This window comes from Engystomops pustulosus, chromosome 5, assembly GCF_040894005.1.
Source record: "Engystomops pustulosus chromosome 5, aEngPut4.maternal, whole genome shotgun sequence".
Classification (NCBI taxonomy): domain Eukaryota; kingdom Metazoa; phylum Chordata; class Amphibia; order Anura; family Leptodactylidae; genus Engystomops; species Engystomops pustulosus.
Genome location: NC_092415.1, coordinates 185,740,710 through 185,766,324, shown reverse-complemented (window position 1 = coordinate 185,766,324; position 25,615 = coordinate 185,740,710). Strand labels below are relative to the sequence as shown.

At 41.2% G+C, this 25,615-nt stretch overlaps 1 protein-coding gene across 17 annotated transcripts in view; it reads right to left on the bottom strand.

Annotated features, from left to right (window-relative positions):
- PARD3 (par-3 family cell polarity regulator) overlaps positions 1 to 25,615 on the bottom strand; it is a 420,270-nt gene that overhangs the window by 92,801 nt on the left and 301,854 nt on the right. For all 17 annotated transcript variants that reach the window (XM_072154020.1, XM_072154026.1, XM_072154024.1 and 14 more), the window contains one exon: positions 23,935 to 24,192. In XM_072154020.1, the coding sequence (XP_072010121.1) occupies positions 23,935 to 24,192 (258 nt within the window). The remainder of the gene's footprint in view (positions 1 to 23,934; positions 24,193 to 25,615) is intronic.

Genomic DNA, 25,615 nt, shown 5'->3' with positions numbered 1-25,615 from the left:
TCTCCCCCCCGTGATGTCAACCTATTCAGAGACATTGCACTGGTAGCATTTGTGTGTATGTTGGGTCAGATTTAATTATTAGCATCCAAAAATAATAATACCTTAAATGAAGCGCAGCAAAAACAGCTGAAACCTAGTCGTGTGCAGAGCCCCAAGGACAGACACTGTGCAGAAGCCTCACCTACAGCCTGTACTATAGCCATGGTGGCTTTGCAGGGACTCTTTAATTTTCCAAATCACATTAGCCTCATAATTCACTTGCTATAATAGGAAGCGATAATAAAAAAAAAAAAAAAAAAGAAGCTGCGCATCCCTAACACGCTAATTATATTTCCAGCGATCTTGGTGCTAATAAACACGTTATAAAATATTTAGTGCTTTTATTACAAAATGCCACAATTAAAATAAAGTCCTAGAAAGTGGGAAAAAAAAAAAAACTTCACGACTCGTCTCTAAGAATAGTCTGCTAAATGATTCTAACACAGTGTTGATAGTATTACACTAACATATTGTAGTACAAGCGTCTGTAGCTGGGGGGATAGCAGACATGAGAGCGGTATTATATTATGTACATGTGACTGCACTCCCTGCACAACCTGTTATTACAACACCCCAGTGATAAATGTGACATTACCTCCAAACTATATCTCAATCCTTTGCTGCAGAGCTGTACGTACCGTATGTTCAGATGTAGCAGAGCCGACTCCGTTTTGCATGGAATCTGCGGTTTCACGGCTCAGTAACACATTCAGCTCTGCTACATCTGCATTAATTTGGTGATTTAGATGCAAAAAAAGGTGACTACCACTTTCACATGTTTAGACTTTAGGAAAATGAAAGCCAGGACCTATTCCAGTTACGATACGAGTCAAATCACTTCAAAGGCATATTTCACTAATACAAACCAGCGAATGGAGCCCATGGTTTGCGAAGATGATGAGTGTCCGTAATAGGCTTCTTATTGCCCAGCAGAGTCCACTTTACAAATCAAGGAAGAAAATGATGGGTATATGATAGAAATCCTATAAGTGATCATCTCGGTAACCTACCGTATTCTTTGGCAGCTGTAATGATATGGATAATGCAGTAGATACAAGCAGTGAATCAGAGATGTCCTCTTCTACCTTCACCCCTTGCCTGGATATGACCAGATGTGTCGTAAGGTTTACAGGACAATACAATGACACACTGGGGGGAATTAAGTCTTTGGCTGGAAAACATGGGTCTTTTGCTGCATCAGATTTATTGCTTTGATGATAAATTCTGATGCAGTATAAGACAGTCAGTTCTTACTTTAGAACTAGCTTTAGTGGGTCTAAACTATGTGCCTAATATTTTGCAGGATCTCTGCTCCCCCGTCCCAGAGTATAGAAGGATTTCTGCTCCCCCGTCCCAGAGTATAGAAGGATTTCTGCTCCCCTGTCCCGGAGGATAGAGGGATTTATGTTTATCTGTTTCAGAGAGTTGGTGCATCCCTGTTCCCCTATTTCAAAGGGTAGTGGGATTTCTAGTCCCCTGTTCCAGTGGGTAGTGGAATTTCTAATCCCCAGTTCCAGAGGGTTCTCTATGCCTTTGTCCCAGAGGGAAGTCCCTTGTTCAGGAGGATAGAGGTACTTATGCACTCACGTTCTGGAGTATAGCGAGATCTGTACTCCACTGTTCCGTAGGGTAGCGGGATCCTGACTCCCCTGTTCCGGGGGGTTGCAGGATCTACACTCCCCTGTTCCAGAGGGTAGCGTAATAAGGTTATCAGCTCCATTGCTTGCTGTGTTCCTTGCTACCTTTTCCTACACAAATAATATCATTTTCCCATTTCTTTGTATTGGGTGCGATTTCCTGTCTAGAGTTCGTGTGATCTGCCTTCCCTGATTTAAGTGAGACTCAACAGGACAATCTCTATGCAAAGGGGTTGCACAAACTCTACACCATCTGAGAAATGTTTAATACAAGTTTTGAAAAATTATGTGGTTTTGCACATAGGAGAAAAAGCAATAGAAGAAAATATCCTTAAAAATCCAAAATGCAATTGGTAACCCACAAGAAATTCAGTTCTAACTCTAGGACTGTGTCTCGGGAGGGCATTTCATACATATAAACATACAACGAAATATGACAATCCTACACATGAAATAAACATTAACCTTATCATATGTTGCAGTGTGAAGTTTCATGAACTCCCTGGAGTAAGAGCCGCCTTTAAGTAGCTGTCAAATTACATTGAAGTTGTTTCACTTGGGTAAACAACGCGTTGCCTTGTGCTTTCTTTAAAAATGAATGAAGCAGCCAGTGAAGCTGTGCCTTTAAATCGACAGCTCACTTGCTTTGCAGCCTGAAAAAAATTAATATTTATGATCCACTGGAAGATGTGAATTTCCATCTATAGTTATAATAGAGTATGTGAGGCGCTGCTTGCATATGTAGGATGAGGCCAGGATGGGAACACTCACTATTTCAGCATCCCATTAAGAGCTAATGCGGTGGCGCTCTAGAACTCGGCAGAGGACATTACACAGGTTGTAAGCCAAGAGGCATCATTTTAAAAGACAAATCTAGAAAGATGGGCTAGAATTCTTAAATGGGGATCTACACAGAGCCCAATGACTTTCATTTACTCATTTAATTTACTAATTTAATATTTGAGATAAATCTTCCAAGTGTTGAGCCCTATTGTGTATTGTGATCTGCTATGGATGTCTCCCTTGTGCCCACATATTACGGTAGTTGACGGCCGGTTAGATAAATAAGATAAAGAGATTATATCACATTTAACAGCTTCAAAATTAAAATAAACTCCCCCTTTTATTTTCATAAGGTAGGTCCAAAATTCTCTACCTAAGTGAAGATAGATAAATCCAGCCCTCCACAAGGTAGTAGAAATTCTTCAGTAACCTTTATTCCATAAAATCACGATACAAATCCATATACATAGGTGAATATGAGCAATCTCCTCTGATCTCCATGATCGCTGATGTCTACCGATGTACCGTATTTTCCGGGCCATTAGGCGCACCGGAATATAAGGCGCATCAGTCCGATGCGCCTTATATATGTAATAATTGCATATATAAGGCGCATCAGACTATAAGGCGCAGGGTGCGGGGGCGTGGCGGAGGTCCGGGGGCGGAGCGGAGACCCGACGAGAAGAGACGCGACGCGACCCGAAGACTAGACCCGACGAGACGCGGCGACGCGGGGAAGGTGAGCGGGGAAGGTGAGGGAGCATATTGTATGCTGGGGCCCCCTGACGCTGCGGGCCCCATTGCAGCCGCTATGGCAGCTACCGCTGTAATTACGTCCCTGCTGAAGAATTTCTACTACCTTGAGGAGTGCTGGATTTCACTCTTTTCATATTGGTTCTTGATGGCCTCTGAACTGTCCGGGCACCTCAAGTTATTAGAGCATTTGAAACGATGAGCGCTTATTATTTTATTTTGTGACTTTAATTTTCTTAAAGGGAATCTACTGTCAATTTTAATCAAATGAAACTAAGTTTATGCTTTTGCTTATGTTAGTAGCAGCGGGACTGTGAAATATTAACATTCCATAGTATCTCCAAGCATGTCCTCAAAGACTTGGCCTAGAATTTGGAACTCTGTATCAGGTAGAGAGATGGAAAAGCAGCTACAATGAATAGTACTCTCTGGAGATGTCCAGATGGAAGTCAGTATCTGTTCGATAACCTCCAAAAGAGTCTGAAAGTAATTATTTAGTACGCTCAGCTCACACATCAAGGAAGCAAGTTCTTGACATTCATAAGATCACAACAATTCACCAAGAAACAACTTCTTAAGAATTTATAGGGTATGTTTGAGGAAGGCAGCTGGGTTTTAGTTCCTTGTGCCTCTTTGATGTGAGCCAAATATTACAGACATATGAAGGCCTACCTCTACTCATGGGATACACTTACAGTATTTTTTGGACTATAAGGCGCACCGGATTATAAGGAGCACCATCAATAAATGCCTGCTAAGGTCTAGGTTCATTTATAAGGCGCACCAGATTATAAGTCGCACCTGATTATAAGGTTGAATGACCAGCAGGTGGCAGACCTGTGCACAGTTCAAGGCAGCTGTTGTCTAAGTACGGTTCATGTATAAGGCGCACTGGACTATAAGGCGCACCTTTGATTTCTGAGAAAATTTCTGAGGATTTTTTGTGCGCCTTATAGTCCGAAAAATACGGTACTTATTATTACCTGTGGTTATGATAATGGGATTGTTTATAGCATATTTTGTGGTTATTATTATAGAGAAGGTGATATAATATGGGAAGGACCCCTCCACAATCTAGCGATTCCTCTCTTGGCACAATGTATGCCAGAAAGCCTGAGACGCTCCTGTAGACCCGGAGATGGACCGTACAGAAATCTTTACACGCATGTGATTACATTAAGCCTCAGTCTGATGAGAAGACTCCGGGGTGAATTTTTTTTTCTTCTTTTTTTAATTCTCAAGAAACTGCAAAATGAGAATCCATGCTATGTACAGCAATTTGCATTATTTCTCTCTGAAATTACAATTTTCGCTGCCTGTGACCCAGCTCCGATCCTGCAGCTGCTGGTAACATGCATATCCAGTCGCCTAGCAACAAAATCAACGTGTCTGCTTATTACTTGGGTGACACCAGAACTTCATTGCATTTTAATATAGAAAGTTCTATGACAGGCTCCTAAAAATAGACACCCGTCCAACCCAAACATTTCATCATCAACTTGTAGAAGAAGAAACTTAAGAAGAGAAACTACTCAACCTTCATCCTGATCACGTACAGAGGGGTGGGCGGGCGACGATGAAAGGATGGACAACCAATGGCCTACATTGACTTAACCAATGAGATCACAAATCATCTTATACTCATGATATCTTATGTGGCCTTATGTTAATGACAAGTTCTATTGGATGCATCGATACTATAAGTAGAGATGAGCAGACCCGGACATATTGCCCGATTTGCATGCTTGGCCGGTACCCCAATCACAGTCATGGCTAGTATGTAGGGGCATCAATTTGCTGGATTAGCTTTTCAGCCAACAAGTCCAGGTAACGCGGGATGCATCAGAACCCCAGACCCAAATGTAAAGTTTGGGTCCGCTCATCTCTAATTATAATATAACTTATAGGTCGTCTTATGTGGATGACGTCAGCATAACAAAAAGCTTATGAAAGCCAACAGCATTGACATCTAAGTCAGTGTTCAGGAAAACTTGCTTCATGTGTAGGATTAAAGGAGTCGTCCCAAGATTAGAAGTTTATCCCCTATCCACAGGACAGGGGATAACAAGGTGTTAATTTTGGAACCAACTTTTGGGACCGGAGTGATCCAGAGAGGGGATGCCATTCTCACTAATTGATAGTGTGGGGGGCTGATCATGTTCCTTTCCACTCCATTCCCTAGTTATACGACAGCACATAACATGAATGTCATTTGAAAAAGTTGCATGAAAAGGAAGGGGAAAAAAAAGCAAATGTAAAAATGTAATCATATAGGCAACAACATAGATCTAATAGGCCCAGAGGTCATCCTTGGAAAGGGGGCGACAAGCCAATGCAACTGTATATTGTATCCGTATCTGCTCATCTTTTAGCTTCTCATGCACTTGTTTTTAAGGGGAAAAAAAACTTTACAAATTATGCAAATGAGCCTGAGTGGCTCCAGGCTCCATTAACTCCTATGGAGCCTGGAGTCCCTCGTGCTCATTTGTATAATTTTAAAAGCCTTTAAAAAAAAAAAAACCCGGGTATAAGCAACTAAAAGAAGAGTAGATCCTGCCAGCGGGGGGCACACACCAGTATGTCAGTGTGCTTGGTTTACAATCCTTCATTTGGTGATGGATGTCAGTTAAGTACAAACCTAAAGAGGAACAAAGGGAAAACCTGTAAGTGTATCTTGAGTTTTAGGGGAAAAAAAAAACATTTATATAGCAGGTCCGGCAGGTCATTCTCTGAATTATTTCTTAAGACTGAAAGCCAAAACAAATTTAGTGGTCCACAATCTATATGATGCATCTGTGATTCACATCGCCATAAACCGAGTTCAAAATAAAGTCACTGTTGCTCTATGATAGGAGTTGGTTCTGCGGCAGCTTAATGCCAGTCACACACTACATAATCCTGCTGCTTGGAATGAGCTCTGGGCAACATGATGTCCTCTGGCATCACACAGGCCTGTTAGTACAGCGACAGATAACTGTACTGACACACCAGCAGCCAAGATGCCCAATGTGGAGCCGCTTCATTTCCAGCAGATTACCGGGCAAGGATTTCTTCTGGGATCGAACACATGTTGCACTTGTCCATCAAAAGGGCTTATAAAAAAAGTGGTTGCCTTCATTTTCTGCTACTGCTATTACCTATATCCCACAAAACAATCTTTAAAATAATTTTACACCCAAGATGCATAATTTATAGCTAGTCTGTTCAGTTCTATCAAGATACAGAAGTGTGTGAGTAATTGGTATTGACCCTTTCACAAACATTTTTAGAGCATGAAAAGTATGCGTCAACAGGAGCAAGGAAAATAGCATTAAAGTGTTTAAAGGGGGGGGTTCCTGCTGTTACATAATAGCTATGGTGGCCCCTGTTGTCCGCTTGATTTCCCCTCCAAACACCCACCTACAGTGGCCATTGTTGATGGTCACACATGCTCAGTAGCTTAGTCTTTAACTAGGTCGTCTTCTACAGGAGCAAAATGAGTGGTGACCGACATTGCGTAGGTCATCCAAGGAGAAAACTTTGTCCAAACATATATGTTATACCAACTTCTGATGATCTGTCATGGCGATCTCCCCTAATGCGTACCTGAATTAGGTGCTTCTAATTTGCTCTCGAATGAGTGTGCATGTACAATAGCAAAAATGAATCTTGAATGCAACTTTTGTAACAAAATGATCGTTAGGTAGGACTGAGATACGGGGCATGTGTGACCACAGGTAGTGAACACATTGGGCCTTATTTATTAAGGGTCCACGGATTTTCAAAGTTTTTGGGATTTGCACCGCTTGGACAGGTATTAAACTGGGGATTCTGTCGCACGTGATCGGATTGTGGGTTTCATGCATAAATCGGGGGGCAGGCCGTTGGGCGATCCCACTGATTCGGACTGAGTATGGGATTTAAGCTTTAAATTGTGTCGCAAGACATACACCAGTATGCGACAGATGCAGGGTATCGGGCGCAGGATCTTGGTGAATTGCGGCAGAGTGCATTCCGGTCTAACAATGCACTTTCTGGGATTGCGACAGGACAGGTAAGTAAATGTGGCCCATTAGTTGTTCTTCGAAGTAGTTAAAAAAAAAAAAAAAAAAAAAAAAAAGCAGATTGGGGCGCCTTATCAAGTACAACAGCTGTGGTAGTTGGTAGCTGCTTGACCAAACTCAATAAATGAATGATCCTATGAGTACGATATTGCAAATGTCAAATGTCGATTCTATAGGCAAATAACTACTTCTAAAGATTAAACACCAAAAGTTAAAGGAGTTGGTAAATAAGGTTACACTAATAGGCACACTTTAATAAAGTATTAACGTGTTCTTGCCTAGAACTTTTCCGTGAATCACATTTACGCAGTACTCATTCACCCTGCTAAGTGCTGTTAATATGATACACTAAACAGCTACGGGCCAGATTAGTGCACTGGGGAGAAAACGCACGCACAGTAATTGGTCAACGAACGTCAATCAGCTGTCCGGCAGATCACTGACATGGAATGAAGCAAAAGGCAAATGTGCAATTTCAGACGTATTCAGCAGAAGCGAAGACAAGAAAATGGCAGAAAACACATTTTTCAGAAGTGTCCTTCAGCTTGAATTATTGTTGGCTGCCTATTAACTGAAAGCGCTCTCAGTGGACGTGGACACGAAATGATGTGTCAAGCTCCTCGTATCCGTGAACGAAAAGTAATGGAAATATTTTAATCAATGAATTATCATCTAAAGCCTTTTACTAGGGTGAACAGGGTCACTGTGATCGGACAATCACAAACTCTGCTGGGCATGGTCTCCCAAACTAAAAAGGACTGTGTACAGGTCCCACAGAGCATGAACAAGACATGTGGTTTCAGAAAATTTCAACTTTGTATAGGCACATTTTGTGTCATTGTAAGGAGCTTTCTACAAGGCAGTACAATGTAAAGCTCCATTCACATGGACGTATGGTGGCCCCTGATATTTCCACACAAAGAGCAGACACGTGACGACCCCCATAGATGTTGTCTCTCTGCACCATGACCGAGCCGGGCATTTGCATGGAAAGATCTAGGACATGTTCTACAACTTGCCATATTACAGCACAACCGCTGGGTTTTCAATGGAGACAGGAGCGGTGAAGAGCACTCTTCCCTCCTGCATCTTTCTGTATGGTCGCCCAGATGAGAACACATTGGGTATGCATGTCGTCTAATAATGGTACCTACTATCTGTAAGGAAAAAACTCTCAGAAATGACTTGCTCCGAGTTTTGCAGCTCGGGCAGTCGGTAAAAAAATTGAAACCATCCCCGTGCTTGTGTTTGAGCCTGTACATGGGAACATGTGCTAGACGTCATTTCAATGGCTAACACATTTCCAAAAACTACAGCAGTGTGCAGGGGGCCTAAGGAGGAACTCACAATTCCCTATATCGACTATGGAAACTTTATTTATATTGTGTAGCGGACAAGAAAGTTGGGGTTCATTCGAAATTCAGCTATGGCACACCTCCAACAATAGCTTCCAGGGACCCATAGAAATGAATGCAAGTTTTTTTTTTTCAAGAGTAAACGTCAAACATGGACATTTTTCAAAATGGCCTCCCTAGCCTATAACAGTGGTTTCTTTAAAAACAAAGCATCACAATATGGGCCAATAGAATTCTACTGTACATGAGCTCTCACACCTCTTATGAAATTCTGAAGGGACCCTTTTAATCCTATAGAGAAACAAATTAGAGTATTAAGATAATTATTTCAAAAAGGTTGAAATAGAAAAAAAAGCCACACTTTTTTTTTAATACTGTGGTAAATTGAAGGAATTACCATGTGCCTATACAGTAACTGTGGTCAGACACTGTCACTAAAAAACCGATGCGGCCAAAAAGGTCTTTTTGTCCTACATGACCATGCCAACACGACATGATAGTTGGACCCATGAGACCCGTGAGCTTCCAATTCCCCAACCCCTGGAGTATAATGATACATTTTCTTTTCTTTTTTTTTGATACGACTCCAAAATGGACTATACCCAAATAGGAAACCACACAAAAAGGAGCTTTCATCATCAACCTAAAAGCAAAAAAACAGAATAAGTGGCCTTCCCATCCATATTCCATATCTCGTCTGTCATGAGAAATGAATTTTATTTGAAGGCTTGAGGAAAAAAGCAAAAAAATTCAAAACACCTGCCAATTACCAGAAAGCAAATCCTGAAAATTTGTATACTGCCGGCATGAATTTCTAACATGTATAATGTAATGACTGTTTAGAAATGATAAAAACCCCATCAAGAACACCATTTATTCTGCAAATTTCCTGCACATAAATAGAATGTTATTTGAGAAAGGTGAGGTTATTCCTTGATATGGCGCATCAATGTCAGGAGTGGAAAGTAAATCTGAAATAAGCATGAAAAATATGTATTTTATGGAAATTCTCTGCACCTAGAACCCAGCGCCTCAGCAAAACTGCCAATAGAAGTGGGATATCACAAGCAAATTATCATACTGCAAGGTGGTTATTATGAATCTTTTTGTTTAGGTAATTCGAAAAACGAGATTTATTAGGAACGTGCAGTAAAGTCCCCCGCCCCGGTAAGTTATAGAAGTCAAGATTTCTAAGAGACAACCAGTAGACATCATCTGTGAAACTGGAGTCTAAGGGCTACTTTTTTGCCGGACTATCCCAGATAGTAATTTTCTTTAATATAAGGCCTTCCCAAAAGATCTATAGGGAGGGGCGTGTCCCCCAAAACATTTAATCTGTGATATCATTGCTCGAGTGTCTCTCTTTATTTCCCGATGCATTTATGATGGTAAATATAAGCAGTGGGTATCATTGTCTGCATTTCCATTTCCATGTCTCCGAGTATTGAAACTTCAAGTAGAATTTTGTACATATGTGTTGATCATAGGATACAATTTTTGTTGAAAACTGTAAAGAAAAAATTTTAGGCATCAAACGGGATAGATTTTTGAAGGGGTTATCGATTGTGATATTGGGGGAGACCTTTCATAGGCAGACTTTCATCACCTCGCTTTCCAATTGCTCTTGAGGCCATCCGTAACAGTTTCCCTTTCTGGTGGTTTGGAGATCAGTTACGATTGTAGGAAGACTCCTTTATAAGGTGTTTGCAAGGAATTCTGAAAAACCATGTGGGGGTCAGGGAAGTTAAACCCTATTTACCCTAACTCTCAATGTTTCCCATGTCTTGGCGGAAACTGAGGGAAGTCATGGGACCTGCTTCTGCCAATGAATGCCGTCTCAGACCACGGGGCTGTATTCTCTTTGCTATCCTCACGTCAGAAGAAGCAGCTTGTTGACCAAAGTGGGCTCAGTGATCACAGGAACTTCTGGATGGACACAGGACCAAAAACCGAAAGTACTAGAAGGCTGTTGAAGCTGCACTTTTGTCTTGCAACCCCTCTCCGCACGAGGTTTTCCAGAATTCCTGGTGAAACTCTTTAAAGGATGCTATGGCAAACTGATATTATCAAATAAGGAAGCCACTGACTGCTAGCCTTGCCACTCGCAGGAAAGCATAGTCTCCATTCATCAGAAGGTATATGTGATACATAGATGGCTTGAGACCTTCCATCTATGATGGTTAATAGGGCACATGGACAAAAGTTGTCCTCATGAGACTTGAAACTTCCATCCAATGGTCCATTTTTATGACCTCATACTAATGGTGATGTCCCGCTTTTCCGGCAGTGTAGCAAGACGTGGACATGTAAGACTCGGAAAGTGAGGAGCATCCATTCCAAATGCTTTGTCAGTGAGCAGCTTAAAAGCCCACGACTGACTCATGAGACCGAATCCGGACGATAATCAGTTCCATGGACTTATTCATCATTCTGTTTCGAGGGCCATTATCTAAGCAGACTTCTCATACGGGAATACAAGTGAAAATTCCACTTAAAATGAAATAATCCTTGACTGCTATTATTTCACTAACATAAATGATTAGTGTCCGCTGAAAGATAAGCTGATTAATAATGGATTGTATGCACATTATCAGCCCTCTGTCTGCTCAAGAAACTTTCTCAAGTGAAAAAAAAATCTTTTCTAATAGCTCAGCTGTAACAGGATCCGAAATTTCAACTTCAATTTAAGGGAGAATGTTTTTAAAGGGGTCCTCCCAAAAAAGTCTGATCTGAGCGAGCATGTAAAATTCAACATGCCCGATGCTTCTCTTTCCCCAACATCATCTCTCATAGAAGAGTCATTTTCATACAAACCAGATGCCACTTGGCAGGTTTTTCAGATGTTGATGTTGGGAGTAGTGGTGTAAGGTCAATGTGTGGACTTCGAATGGTCAGAAAACTTAACAAACTCAACAGTCAACAGCTCAAGTGAATGCAAACAGAGCATAGCTTATAACAGCAAAGTTTCACTACCTTTACATACTTTGCTTCTTATCATCCTCTCTTTCCTTATCCCCTTTTCAATTCTTGCTGAATTCTGTCTTGCTAGCAGGATGAAATGAAGATCATACAGGTATCGGACTGTACAGTAGGTCTATGCAGAGTGAAGGGGTAGCAGTGAGTCAGAGCAGCTACGTCACCAGCCACTGCAGAGGTACTGCTGCTAGAATCAAGTAGAGACAGTGGGGGGAATTTATCAGGGCTTGTACGCCAATATTTCTGGCGGTGCAGCTACCTGCTGCCCCATGCCACCCTTACTGCAAGTGGGTAGGAAATGGGACCTGGTGCAGAACTAATTTGGGTGCCGGAGACTCATGTATATCCTGTGCACCCTACTCTAGTGGTGGCAGTAGCACAACTGTTGCACGATGAGCTCATCCGTAATAAATCCCCCTATTGTTTTACACACACTGGACCACTGATCTCTCCAAAATTTGTTGAAAAGTCTGGTATACAGCAAATTCACATATTGCAGATTTACACTTTCTTGCTAATCTGTAACAATCTGCAGCAAGCAGCAGAAAAGTTGCATGTGAATTTTATGTGGATTTATACTGCACAGATTTAACAGACGACCTGGTCGCTTGCACATTGCTCCATTTTAGTTGTGCACAATTCGTACTGTAAATCCAGACATGAAAGAAAATGTAATGGGACCTGAAGCCGCAACTGAAATAAACTAAGGTTTATTTTTGTAATTTTTTTTGCATTAAAAACAAATAAAATAAAAACAAAGGTAGTATAAACCAGTCTGGTAGTTCAGGAACAAGAGTGCGGAGACTCCAAGGCACCTGGCTACCTGGCGTATACTGACCTATAAATGGGGGCATCACAGAGTTAATACTTTGCTGCTTCTTTTCAAGTTCATAAAATTTGCTCAGGACAATGTCAAAAAGGAATGAGCAAATCTGACGATACAAAAATCTTATTATTTATTCTAAATTGAAAAATCTGCTATGTTGTGCCCTCTGTAATACTCAGGGCCAGGGCTGGAGGCTTCGCATAAGCCTTTAATTAACAGTACCAAGGGAGCTTACTGCTGCTAGAAAGTAATGGGAAAAATATTAATCATGCAGGAACATAAAAAAGTAGCCTGACAACCCACCCCCAGGAGGGCAACACTATTTAAAGAAAAATGACCCTAATAGATAAACCATTACCATCCCGCTCCACCCGCTTTACTTTGCCGCTCCAATATCAAGTGAGGTGACGGTCAGATGATTTGGCTAAAAAAAAGGGTGAGGGAGCCGCTAGTTTCTCACTTGTTATATGATTTTTCTCTGCAGCACATATCAAAAGGGATAATAATAGTTCCTTTATTTATAGAGCGCACACAGATTACACAGCGCTGCACAGGGTTTGCCAAATTGGTCCCTATCCCCATGGGGCTCACAATCTAATCAACCTACCAGTATGTTTTGGAGGGTGGGAGGAACCGGAGGAAACCCACGCAAACACAGAGAGAACATACAAACTCTTGGCAGATGTTGACCTGGATGGGACTTGAACCCAGGACCCCAGCGCTGCAAGGCTGTAGTGCTAACCACCGAGCAACTGTGCTTCCCGGGTAAGGCAAGCAACAAACGCAAAGTGGTCACTTCTTTTCCTATAGCTCATAATAGAGTGTCCGCACCAACTGTTAATTCAGAGCCATAACTTATGTTTGCTCAGTCTGCAAAATCTCATTTTACAGTATAAAATAGCTTTTAAGGTGGAAATAGACCCAATAATTACTAAGCTTCAGTGCAACGACAATGGTTGACCTAACCTTTGAAAAATGGCAGTCAGGCCCAACACACAGGGGTTGCCTCAAATTCTCATAGATCATGAGGAGGGGACCTTCTACTGCTTTTGGATGTGTCCTAAAACTCCATTCGTTCCCTAAGAGGGTGTTGGAGATAGAAGTCTCATAGATATAAAATAAAGTGCGGGGGGAGGGGTCACATGCTCAGTCGACAGATAGTCCTCTACACTTCACTATGAAGGCGGATGCTTGCCTTGTCCAGATATCAATCTGTTTTTGGGGAAGAGGGAGAAACCGCTGCCCAGGCACTAGCCGTTAGCTAACATAATGTCGGTACAAAGGACTGGGTATCTTACAATCCAACATCTAGAATTGGATAGATATTAATTTGGATACAATTTCTTGTCAAAATCGTACGGCTTGGTGTCAATACTTAGGGCAACCATTAGGTTTATAATGTGCACTACCTGAAGAAGAGGCAAATTCTGGCCATGTAGAATATGAAGGCAACTTCCTCAACATGAATCCAATGGCATTGCAGAGATTGAAACACTCTTGGATAAAGTTTCTTGGTCCCTTTCCAAACGATAAGAATTATATAAGGAAGAAAAAAGAGAAACGGCGCCACTGTAGCGTATGGGCAATGTCAGGTATTACAGCACAGCTCTGTGACATCAGAAATATCCCACACACCAGATGATTTCGTGGCACAATTCATCTAGAATACCGAGTATTTAGAAGCTCTAACAAACAAGAAACTTGTTGAATGAGTGCGTCCTATTTTCCATCCACACACAGGGACACAATGCTGACCAGTATGAAAAAGCCAGCAAATGTAATGTGATTATCAAGCACACATCCACATCCCTAATAGCCCCGATCAATTAGTGATTCAAGAGCCTAAAAACGCACACATCTCGCCATTGTCTCCAATATAAAAGAAACACATCAGCGGATGGAGAAGGAGAAACATTAAATTATGTCTGCTGCCGTAATGAATCAGAGCCCAGAAGGTGGTCGGGAGGAATCAGCGGGTTGTGATGAAATATTAAAGCTAGTGATTATTGATGAAAAATGAATTAGCCTTTCTGATTTCCGCAACCTTTAAATCATATCCACAGTTCTGGAGATAATTAAAACCGCTCCGGACACGTTGGGCTTGTGCCTGAGCAGCCATTTAGAGATCTGCGTAACAAAAGGCTTTTAAAGGTCATATTTCCATATGTGCGGGTGTGTATGTGTACATGGGGAGGGGGGAAGGGGTAAAACAATTACAGTTATACACTAGGGTATTAGATTTGGGAGATCCTGGAGTAGACTTCTCAGCTAATCAGATGAGTGATGAACCCATTGCTTTAAGGCCACAGACGTAGCCATTGTGAGGTCTATTCTGACGTGTGGTCAATCAATAGAAAAAGTTATCTATGACATTAAGGAGAGTAAGGGCTAAGAATAGCTTAAGGCGGGGGGAATACCGGAAAGGAAGAGCACCGCTTACACAGCTGTAAAGTACAATGGCATCATACTAGAGGTGGTAGTGTAACCTAATGTAAGTGCCGGGTGGACAACTATGGAACCATCTATGGTACCAAATTGTTCATCTACTCCCAAACCATTGGCTGATCAATATTGGAGCATGGTATGCTGAGGAGCCCCCTACTGTTACTACATAAATCTGGAAGCTTAGGTCGGTAAGGTTTCCCAATGGATGAGCACGCAGTAGAATAGATCACCTTTTAAAAAAGGAGCAAAAAGATACACAATGTAGACATTTTTTTTTTGAATTTCTTACAAATTTAGAGGGATTATCTGGATTTGTAAATGTAATGTTTGTAAAATTGGCTTGTAAGTGCCAAAAAGTAAGGGTGGTGTTCGCTAACCAAACCAAGAAAGCGGTAGTTCCTGGTGGAATGTGCCAATTTTTTACCAATGTAAAAGTTGCCTTATTTTGGGAGGTTGAGAGCACAAATTTTACAGCTGCCCCCACATACACATACTCAAACCAAGATGGCAGAGAACAAAACCTCTAGTTGTGCAGCGACTTCATCGATGTACACCATCCATACTCCTATGCCCTATTCGCTACCATCTGCGCACCCCACTTCCGATGCACTCCCACATATACAATCCAATTAGACCACGGTTTCCTAAACTTCGACAGAAGTTCTTTTTAACCTTCATCCTAATAGTATTCAGCACTGAGGATGGATTCAGCACTTTGCCTACCTCTGGTGGACGTGCATCAATAAAATGGCTGCTATACATATTTGGACAGGATATAAAAACTTTATCTCTGTCCTTCACTGCCCAAAAAACCCCCATAAAAACAGCCCCCTAAGCACCCTGCCAATCAAGCTCTGCACCCACTGCTTCTCTCGTGGATAATTGGCTATTTGCTAGGAAAGATTAACTAGGAGGGGGGTGTTTAAAGGTCATAGTCAAATCATTGGGGTAGTGACTTTGATTGGCAGTTAATAGCCATAAACAATGCAAGATCGCACTCAAGTGACTAGAACGAGAATATATAGGGCAGGATATTTCTTTATCTCGTACCCTCTGCTTTCGATTCCTCTACATTTATTAGTCTATGGACCATTAAAGCTGAAACATTACATAAAAACAGGTAAAGAACACAGTGGAGAAATCCAAAATGGATTTGAGCGGCCCGATGATCTGACATTGTCCATCCTAGGCGTAATTTAATTAAACCTCTAATTGTTATCAACCGTATAATATCCAATGATGAAAAAATTAATTATGTTGATAACCTTCAAGGATTAATACCTCCTTTCACTTTAAGTAAATTTAGGAGAGCATGTACTTGCATGATGAGTCTCTCAAGCTACTGGAGAAGGTCATTGAGGACATGACCACAGTTGTAGAGGAGTGGGCAGGCGGGACCAGTGTCCAGACAACTCGGGTGATGGTACTAAATAATTTCTCTAAAGTTTGGAAATGTACCCACATCAGATATGGTAGAAGGAGATTTACTAGGCAAGTGATACCTTAGGGCCCCTTCCAACCCATCTATCCAGGTTCAAACCAATGCAACCATACATCTGGCCAAGCACTGGAAACTCAATTCAATTCTATGTATAAAAGGAGATGTCCTGACCCATGGGTTGATCCACCTTTAAGATGGCTGTGCAGTAAGGAAATAAGGGGCGTGGTGCAAAAACGGTCCGGGTCTGGTACTGCCTTCAGGCTGCCAATTACAAGGACTTTCATTCGTATTGTAGGATTTTGGGTCTTGTCCTAGCTATTCCCCAATTTATATTAAGCCTCCTCTTACATTCACATTTCACCTCTCATCTTATGTTTAGGACGAAAATGAGCGCAACTTTACTCATGTAACTTATTATAGGTGATTGGTCTGGGGATATTTTAAGCCATCATTTCCCCTTTACAATGGGTTATATCTAATGGGAGCTTTCAATGGGATAGTGGGATTATGGTTCCTATGATTGTAAATGGAAAGGAATGTGAGCACCTGCCATGTTGCTCCAGGCCAATATCTGGATTTCATTACCAGCCATAAAGAAGTGTATAAGCAATGGAGGCCGGCGGTCGAGGACAATGCTCTCTCATTATCTGTCCAACTAGTATAAAAGTAGGGGAAGTGGGTAAGAGAGATGTTCCTTTAATCCCTCTTTTATCTTACTTCATTGGAACACAATTTTTTTTTCATCTCCTTGTACTTCCAGGAAAAACATTTGCTTTAAGTTAAGTCGGAGGCTTTCACTTCTTGTAAGACGTGCTGCCGAGAGTGTTTCATCAACACGAAAGGCTCTGCTATTCCTACATTTCCTGGAGGGAGAAATCACTATTTGTTGCCGACCATGACTGGTTTTTGTTTCCCTTTCATATGCCAACCTCATCTGAAGGATTATTATTGTATCCGCACTGCTACACATTGAAAACACAAGTTCCATCTCTCATAGCAAGGCAATGCATTTACAAATGAAAACACACATCCGCTGTAGAAAGACAATGGGCTGTAGATTAGACGTATGGGCGTCCATCTAGTGGTTTAAATATGAATAGACAGGTATAATAAGTGTGCGAGGAGGCAGACAATGAGCAATAAAGGGTGCACGGCATGGGCTGCTGTAAAAAAAAAAAAAAAAAAAAAGCAAAGGAGGAAAAGACCGGGAAACACATTTGTAAACTGTACCCCATGTATGTATCCGATCACATGAACTCACAGCAGCCTTTTTCTAGAAGTACTTCAAGGTCGAACACCAATTTCCCTTTCTTGAGTGTTTGGTTGAAGTGGACAACAACTTTGGTGGCGGGGGGCTTTGAGGTTGTTGTGGGTATGATAATATTATAATAACTATTGTGTCCTCTATTATATTTGAATTTTCAAAAAAAGGCCAGAAAACCGGCCTCACTAAGACCCATTAGTCATATATGTGGGGGTAATTATATTCCCCGTAAAACTTATAACCTTTATTTGTTCATTTAAAAAAAAAAAAAAAAAAAAAAAAAAAAAAAGTGTTTTTGATGACAATTATAAAGAAAGAAACCCATTAAAAATCTACAAGCAGGGACTCATAGGAATTCATAGGATTGTGTTTTCATTTGCGGCTCAGGTGTGGTATGTTTTGTGAGCATGGGACCATAGTATTTCTTGCTGTATGGAGTATATGGAGTATAGTGAGAAGTGTTGTTCCCACCACTATATGGGTCCTTGGCAGAAAAACTTCTACCCTTTTTCCAAATGATGCACTAGTTAACCATAATTGCCAGACGTACTGGTCAGATAAACGTGGCTTGTATCACTGTTACAAAGTAACCAGTGCGTAAATGTATCTATGGATCTCACTCAACTAGTGCTCTTTCTATCTCACTATATTCTCCAGAGACATCTATCGGTCCAATTCACACTTTCATACTTTAGGTATTAGGATTCCCATGCCACTCGCACAACCACAATCACACATTTATTGCCATTATTTCTAACACTAATAGTCGATTGTTAATTTAGAGTCCTCCTGCTGCTATCTAAAACCTAACAAAACACTAGAGCCCCCCCGACATGTTTCGCCACTGCGTGGCGTCCTCAGGGGGGTGCCGGGGCTAAGTGTACACTTTGTAACAGTGATACAAGCCACGTTTATCTGACCAGTACGTCTGGCAATTATGGTGCATCATTTGGAAAAAGGGTAGAAGTTTTTCTGCCAAGGACCCATATAGTGGTGGGAACAACACTTCTCACTATACTCCATATACTCCATACAGCAAGAAATACTATGGTCCCATGCTCACAAAACATACCACACCTGAGCCGCAAATGAAAACACAATCCTATGAATTCCTATGAGTCCCTGCTTGTAGATTTTTAATGGGTTTCTTTCTTTATAATTGTCATCAAAAACACTTTTTTTTTTTTAAATGAACAAATAAAGGTTATAAGTTTTACGGGGAATATAATTACCCCCACATATATGACTAATGGGTCTTAGTGAGGCCGGTTTTCTGGCCTTTTTTTGAAAATTATAATTTTGATGTGGACCCAGTCCAATTTTCATCCACGATCTACCTTTTGGTATTTTACTCTATTATATTTGCTCTCCTTTTTAAATGTATCTTAAAGTTTTTGGCTGTGTAAGCCGTATTTTTTAGTTTGTTTTTTTAACATTTACAGCAACCTTCATGGACTCCTATGATTGCATATGATCAGATACACTACACACATGGTGTACAGTTTACAAATGTGGTAAAAGGACCTTCGATGTCATCACCCTGGTCACAAGACATTAAGTGCTGAATGCTGAGAAGGAAGCACTGGACATGGGAAGGATCTGCTGGATTTAGCCATAGAGGCCAAACCCCCTTCGACTCGCTCTAGATATGGCGCTGAGGCAAAACTACGAAGTTCACTTAATGGCAGTGTGAGGGAAGCCATTTTTAAAGCAAGGGTGTCAATTAGTTAAGAGGGCTATATGGAAACCTGCCACTAGCTGTATTTGTGAAGATTGTGGTGACACTTTCCCTTTAAAAGCCATTTTCTGCCATCAGATCGGCAGCAAAGTGTTATCAATGGAGGCAAGTATGAGCAATTATTTTTTTTTGTTTAGTTTTTAAACACTTGTGTAACCCTAATCCATGGCAACTCATACTAGTCAGTTCTAATACAATACAGCTGAAGACTATCTGGAATAACACTTTTACAAGCTTCCCTGAAAAGCATGATGCAAATCACTTTAAGTGACAGAACCATAGTCCAAGGGGTAGTGTATTATTATAGAAGAAGGATGTAATCTAATGCTCTAAAAATATCGCCACATCCCATTAACCATTCTACGAAAACACATAGGAAAGTGAATTAACATATTTGAAGAAACAAACAAAAGCTCGGAGTGATTTACGAGCCGCGGCTTTCTTTCCCTCTCTCTAGACAATCTCCTGTTGACATTTCTGAATAGCACTTACATAACGAAAAAAAAAACACAGTTCACTAAAGGTCCTCTGTCTGAAATGGGCATTTTCCCAACAGTGGTAAAATGCATACGGAAAAAACATATGATTACGGTATTTATGTGTCCATTAAAGCGTCCACAGAACGGTGTGAGCGGCTAGCCGACCATTTGCAGGCTATTTAGGATGCCTGTAGCTTTGTGCCAATTTCGTGTCAATCGTATCTGCAGGACAATGCCGTCTACAAGCCCCGACACAGAACAGCCGAATAGGTTTCATGAGACCCGTGCATCTTCTTGGAGGGAATACAGCCAACGTATATGTTTGCCACCCTTCAAGGATGATGCAACAAAGCCACTATATCATTCCATGTCAATAATGATTCAGATTAGTAACAACGACCTGATAGGTCCATGATGTAAGGATTCCAGAAAGGGATATAATTTTCACAGAGCTCACATCTCATAAACTTCTGGTCCGGGTCTGTCTAGGAGAGACTATTATGTATTACAGGCAGTCCCCGGGTTACGTACAAGATAGGGTCTGTAGGTTTGTTCTTAAGTTGAATTTGTATGTAAGTCGAAACTGTATATTTTTTAATTGTAACCCCAGCCAAAAATTTTTTGGTCTTTGTGACAATTGGATTTTAAAAATGTTGGGTTTTCATAAGAACCAGGATTAACAATAAGGCTTAATTGCAGAAACCTTTTACAGCTGATCATTGCAGTCTGGGACTAAAGTACAACAAATTACCAATGTCCAGAGGTCTGTTTGTAACTAGGGGTCCTCTGTAAGTCGGGTGTTCTTAAGTAGGGAACCGCCTGTAGTCTGATGTGGATTATTATGTGGAGAGACTGAAGAATTTAAAAGGGTTCTCCACAGGATAGGAACTAACTTGCTGATCGATGGGAGCCTCATCTATGGGACTCCCACAGAGAACAAGGGTCCTCAAAACAATGGGGCGCCCGATCGCACATGCCCTTCGCCACTCCATTTACTGTCTATGGAACAGAGGGATATAGCCGAGCAAAGCAATCGGCAATCTCTGTCAGCATCATCAGAGATAAATAGAGCAGTAGGACACGTGTAACTGGCTTTGTTCTCATGGTGCATGGGGGAAACTATCACTTAGACCTCCACCAATCAGCAAGTAACCCCTTATTCTGTGTACAGGGGCTAATTTGATGTCACTGGACAACCCCTTTAAGCAAGCCTCCAGCCACAGAAGATCTGTGGTTAGTTCTGAAAGATGTTCATAAGAAACACCCTTCTTTTGTCCATATATACACAGTCTTATCCTGTACAATAAGGGCAGGTAATGTCATGCCAAGAGGAAAGTCAAAAACTACTGATTGTCTTTTTTGGAATAAATAAAATTTAGCAAAACGGCAATTAAAAATTTTTTTTAAACTAAATGTTTTCTTATACAAAAAGGATTTTTGGGTTAAACCAGAATACTCTTAAAAATGTTTTACAACCCCAGGCCGGTGTTAATTGAACAATGGTCGCTTTAATCATTTTATCTCTATTCTATTCTCTACACATCTAGAAAGAAGTTATAAAAAAGTGTAAACCCCGCAACTCAAAGATGTATCATGGTATTTCACATTTCAGGGAGAAATCTGTCAGATTCCAGTCTAATCTACCCTTTCGGGATGAAGCCAGAGCTTTGAAGAGTTGCCTTTTAGGGTAACCTTAGGGCTCGATTTAACATTTTGCAACTTTCCACTTAAATATAGCTAAGAGCAAACAAATTGCAGATTTTTCTTCCTTCTTATTGTGTTCAGCAAGAAGGATCCCTCCGTGTTCTGTAGGAAATGTGTCATCTGTTGGAGAAACGTAAGTCGAACTGGAAGATTACAAAGCAGAATTTCGACAACATTCCTAATTAGGTCAACGAGAAAGACTCGGGAGTAGAGTCAATTACTGCTGAATGGATCTTCTAACACGGAGGGGAAAAAAAAGCTACAAGTAAAATCCCCCTTTATCAATGGGACTTAATTGGAGGCCGTGAAAATATCCAGGAGAATTTCTAGTGGTAAACAAAATATATTTCACTTAAATATCAAAGAGTCAAAGGAAGAAGTCAACAGAGAACCTAGAAGCCCAACAGACACTGAAATGCCACAACAACATGTAGGAGAAAGATGGTGACTAGACAATGATATTTTCATCTATTGTGTGACTTAAAATAGACCTAAAAGAGAGAACCTAAAATACTCAGAAATTGGCCTTTAAAGGGAACCTACCACCACAAATCTACCTATAAAGGTAGATTGGGTGGTAGGTGAATCAACGGGACGTGAGGATAGCCCTTTTAAGGGCTAATCTTCACGTCCCTGCACTTTTTTGATAACTTTTATTAGATATTTATTCAAATTTACCCCGGTAGCCACTTTACCCCTCCTACTCACCCATCTTCGGCGCGCAGCTCCGCGTAGCTGCGCGCCCTCGTCCGGCGATCCTGCCGTCTGCGCATGCGCAGAAGAGCAGGCCCGCGCCTGTTTCGGAGTAGTGACCGCGCAGGCGCGGGCCTGCTCTTCTGCGCATGCGCAGACGGCAGGATCGCCGGACGAGGGCTGGGCCGAAGATGGGTGAGTAGGAGGGGTAAAGTGGCTACCGGGGCGTGGAGTAGCCGCCTCGTGTAATCTCATTTTCGGCTAATCCACGCCCCAGTAGCCGCATAAGTAAATTTGAATAAATATCTAATAAAAGTTATTAAAAAAGTGCAGGGACGTGAGGATTAGCCCTTAAAAGGGCTATCCTCACGTCCCATTGATCCACCTACCACCCAATCTACCTTTATAGGTAGATTTGTGGTGGTAGGTGCCCTTTAAAGGAGACTTATCATAAAAAGTAATGTGATCATTTACAGAGATACAATCTTTGAAGTTTTATTTGATTAAATTATCCAAAATTGTGTCATGTTCTGTTATATGCAGCTCTCTAGAAGGCTTTACTGTGCAGACTCTGCCAGGACTATCTCAGATCTATGAATTTAGAGGGAGCCTGTAATCACATTTTTACAAATACAGCTAGTGGCAGGTTCCCATGAAGCCCTACTACTTAATTGACAACCTTCTATTAGCTAAAAATTGTTTCCCTTAACTCAACCTTGTTATATTATTATCAAGGGAAGGGGGCCCTGCCCCTCTTAACTACTCCTCCTCATGTTCCATGCCTCTTCTCAGCATGTCATATGACCAGGGTAACATCATCTAAGGTCCTGTTACATTTGCAATGTCTACCCCAAGTATTAGTCTGATCACATGAAATCACAGCAGCCTCCAGGGAGGCTTGATGTGATTTCATGTGATCAGATATATACACATGGGGTTGACATTGCAAATGTAACAGGACTTTAGATGATGTGATCCTGATTACATGACTAAGCCCCGAACGATGTAACAGAGATCTCTCAATGTTCTATTCAGCAGAATATCAGATCACTTAGACCTGTTTATTAGGAACAAGGAGGCAGGGCAGTGCAAGTAAATATTAATATGTAGGACTCCGTGTGAATGACTCACATCAGAGGAGTTGCATATAAGTTTACATACTGATTTTTTTTTAACATTGCAGCCATGGAAAGGAACCATTTAGGGATAAGGGCACAGGTTCTCTTAAAGGGACTATATTGCTGTAGCTAAGACAAAGGGTCAACTCTAGGCAAATAAATAAGAATCATGAGACCCAGAAACAAGGGAGTGACTGTGGCGCTGCATACATTTTTTTTTCCTGAAGACTATTTTAGTGTTGCTCTTATTTCTAGGAAGCAAGTACCATTCAGTGCAGCTATGCATACCCGGCTGTAGGGTCTTCACTCACAATATATGAAGGGAGTGCATATCTATAAGATGGTCCCAGTCTGGATTATTAATGTTTGGGATTTTCAAATCGAAAACCTATTATTTATCTTCTAATTCACTCAAAAGAAAAACATTTCATGTAAGTAGACTATATCAACAACGAACATAAAGATTTTCTTATATAAAATACTTTATTGCAGCTCTGTTAAAAAAAATTTGTATAAGAGTTTTCTCAGTTACAAAAGACAGATTTGGCCACCAAAAACACATCAATGATGGACAATCCACAATTAAAACATTAGACATTAAGAATTCATGGTAAAGGATGCATTGAATCTTGGTGCCTACCTGTCTACAGGTGGAGGCTTTGAGTTCCTCGGTTTCTTTACTTGGGCATACAATGCTTCCATTTGCTTGCTATCTCTTGGGCTTTGGGGTCTGCTGTTCATATTTAGAGTACCACTGCTTGCTACGGTGTCATAGTGGCCTGTGCTGGCGTAAGAGGGATCATCCGGTCCTCCGTAACTCTTTGAATATTCTTGGATCTCGGCATAGTCCTTTTCTCTAGCTTGCCTTTCACGTATCTCTCGAGTTTTTGCCTGAATCCTGTAGAGATAAAATAAAAATACTGGGTATTTGTCTTACAAATCACTTAGCTGTTGATAAAGTTGAAACAGACTAAAGCTATTCATATACAAAAGATTACTATCCATTAAACTTCCTATTAATGGTAGGACTATGGTGACTTGGAGAATTGGGAAGTGCAGGTATCTCCACTCCAGGTATCTCCACCAAACTTTCAGTAAGTGCCCGCTCATGGGAGTTGTAGAAGATTCTTCTCCCACACCCCTTAAGTTAACCCCTCCTGCACAAGTGTCTTCCACCACTACAGCTTAAACCCATAGGTCCCCGGAAAAGTAAACATATACTCCCTTCTGATCACTGGGGTAAAAAGAAAAGCACTGATGTGCCACCGCCAGGCATCTTCACCAGACCTTCAGTAAGTTTACGCTCATGGGAGTTGTAGAAGAGCCTTCTCCAACACCCCCTCAAGTATCATCCTCTCGCACAACCATCTTTCACCACAATGCCAAAACAAAAAGTTATATAATTTTCTCTCCAGAAGCCAATAAAAACAATCCATACTGTATCCTAAAATCCAGGCCTTCCATTGAGCACAAAGTAATAGTCTTATGAAAATCGCACTCATGAGTATGAGTAACGCATTGACTCGTGTTATATTTACACCTGGAGACTTGGCAAAAAACTTCACAAAATTGAAACAAAACTTGGGCAGAGAATTTGGCATGCGCTGCAAAAAATAGCTTCTCTTAATAGAGGTGCAAAGAAAATAATTAACCAGACCTTGGCGGGAGTGTGCAGCTTGTACAGAGGGGATGATGAATTGGGCGACACCGAGCAGTACGAAGGCTTTGGGCACATTTTCCCATCACGTATTTGTGACTGCAGAAATGAGCAGGAGAAGAAGGTTTCTTGCGCTCTAGCTAAGCCGCTGTTCCAGACACACTACTTACTGTAAGCTATGCATTTTAAATGCACACATATGCTTCAAAAGAAAGTTGAGAAATGTCAAGCCTGACGGATAGTGATTACACAATATACACAGGTGCCAGTCTGATGGACCATTACAGTGTGCTGCAGGGCTGCTGCCTCCCCAGAAAGCCCTGACAATTAGGCGAGCTGCTGAGGAAGCAGGCTCACATATTCAGCGCGCCACTCCAACCAGACCATATTTTGACAGCCTTCTCTCTGCACTTCCACATCTCACTGCACATTACAATCCACCGCAAACCTATAAGGCAACATTTACATTACTGGGAGGGGGGGGGGATGAGGTTCGGATTCAGCCAAAAACCTAGAACACACTACAAACCTCAGCCTCATCATATACATGTGAATTCAGGGGGGTATTAGGCAATAAAGTCACCCCGATATTAACTTTACTTTTATCTGAGCTTTGAGTCAGAATCTATTTGCTGAAATGAAAAATGTGATAAAATTCTAAAAG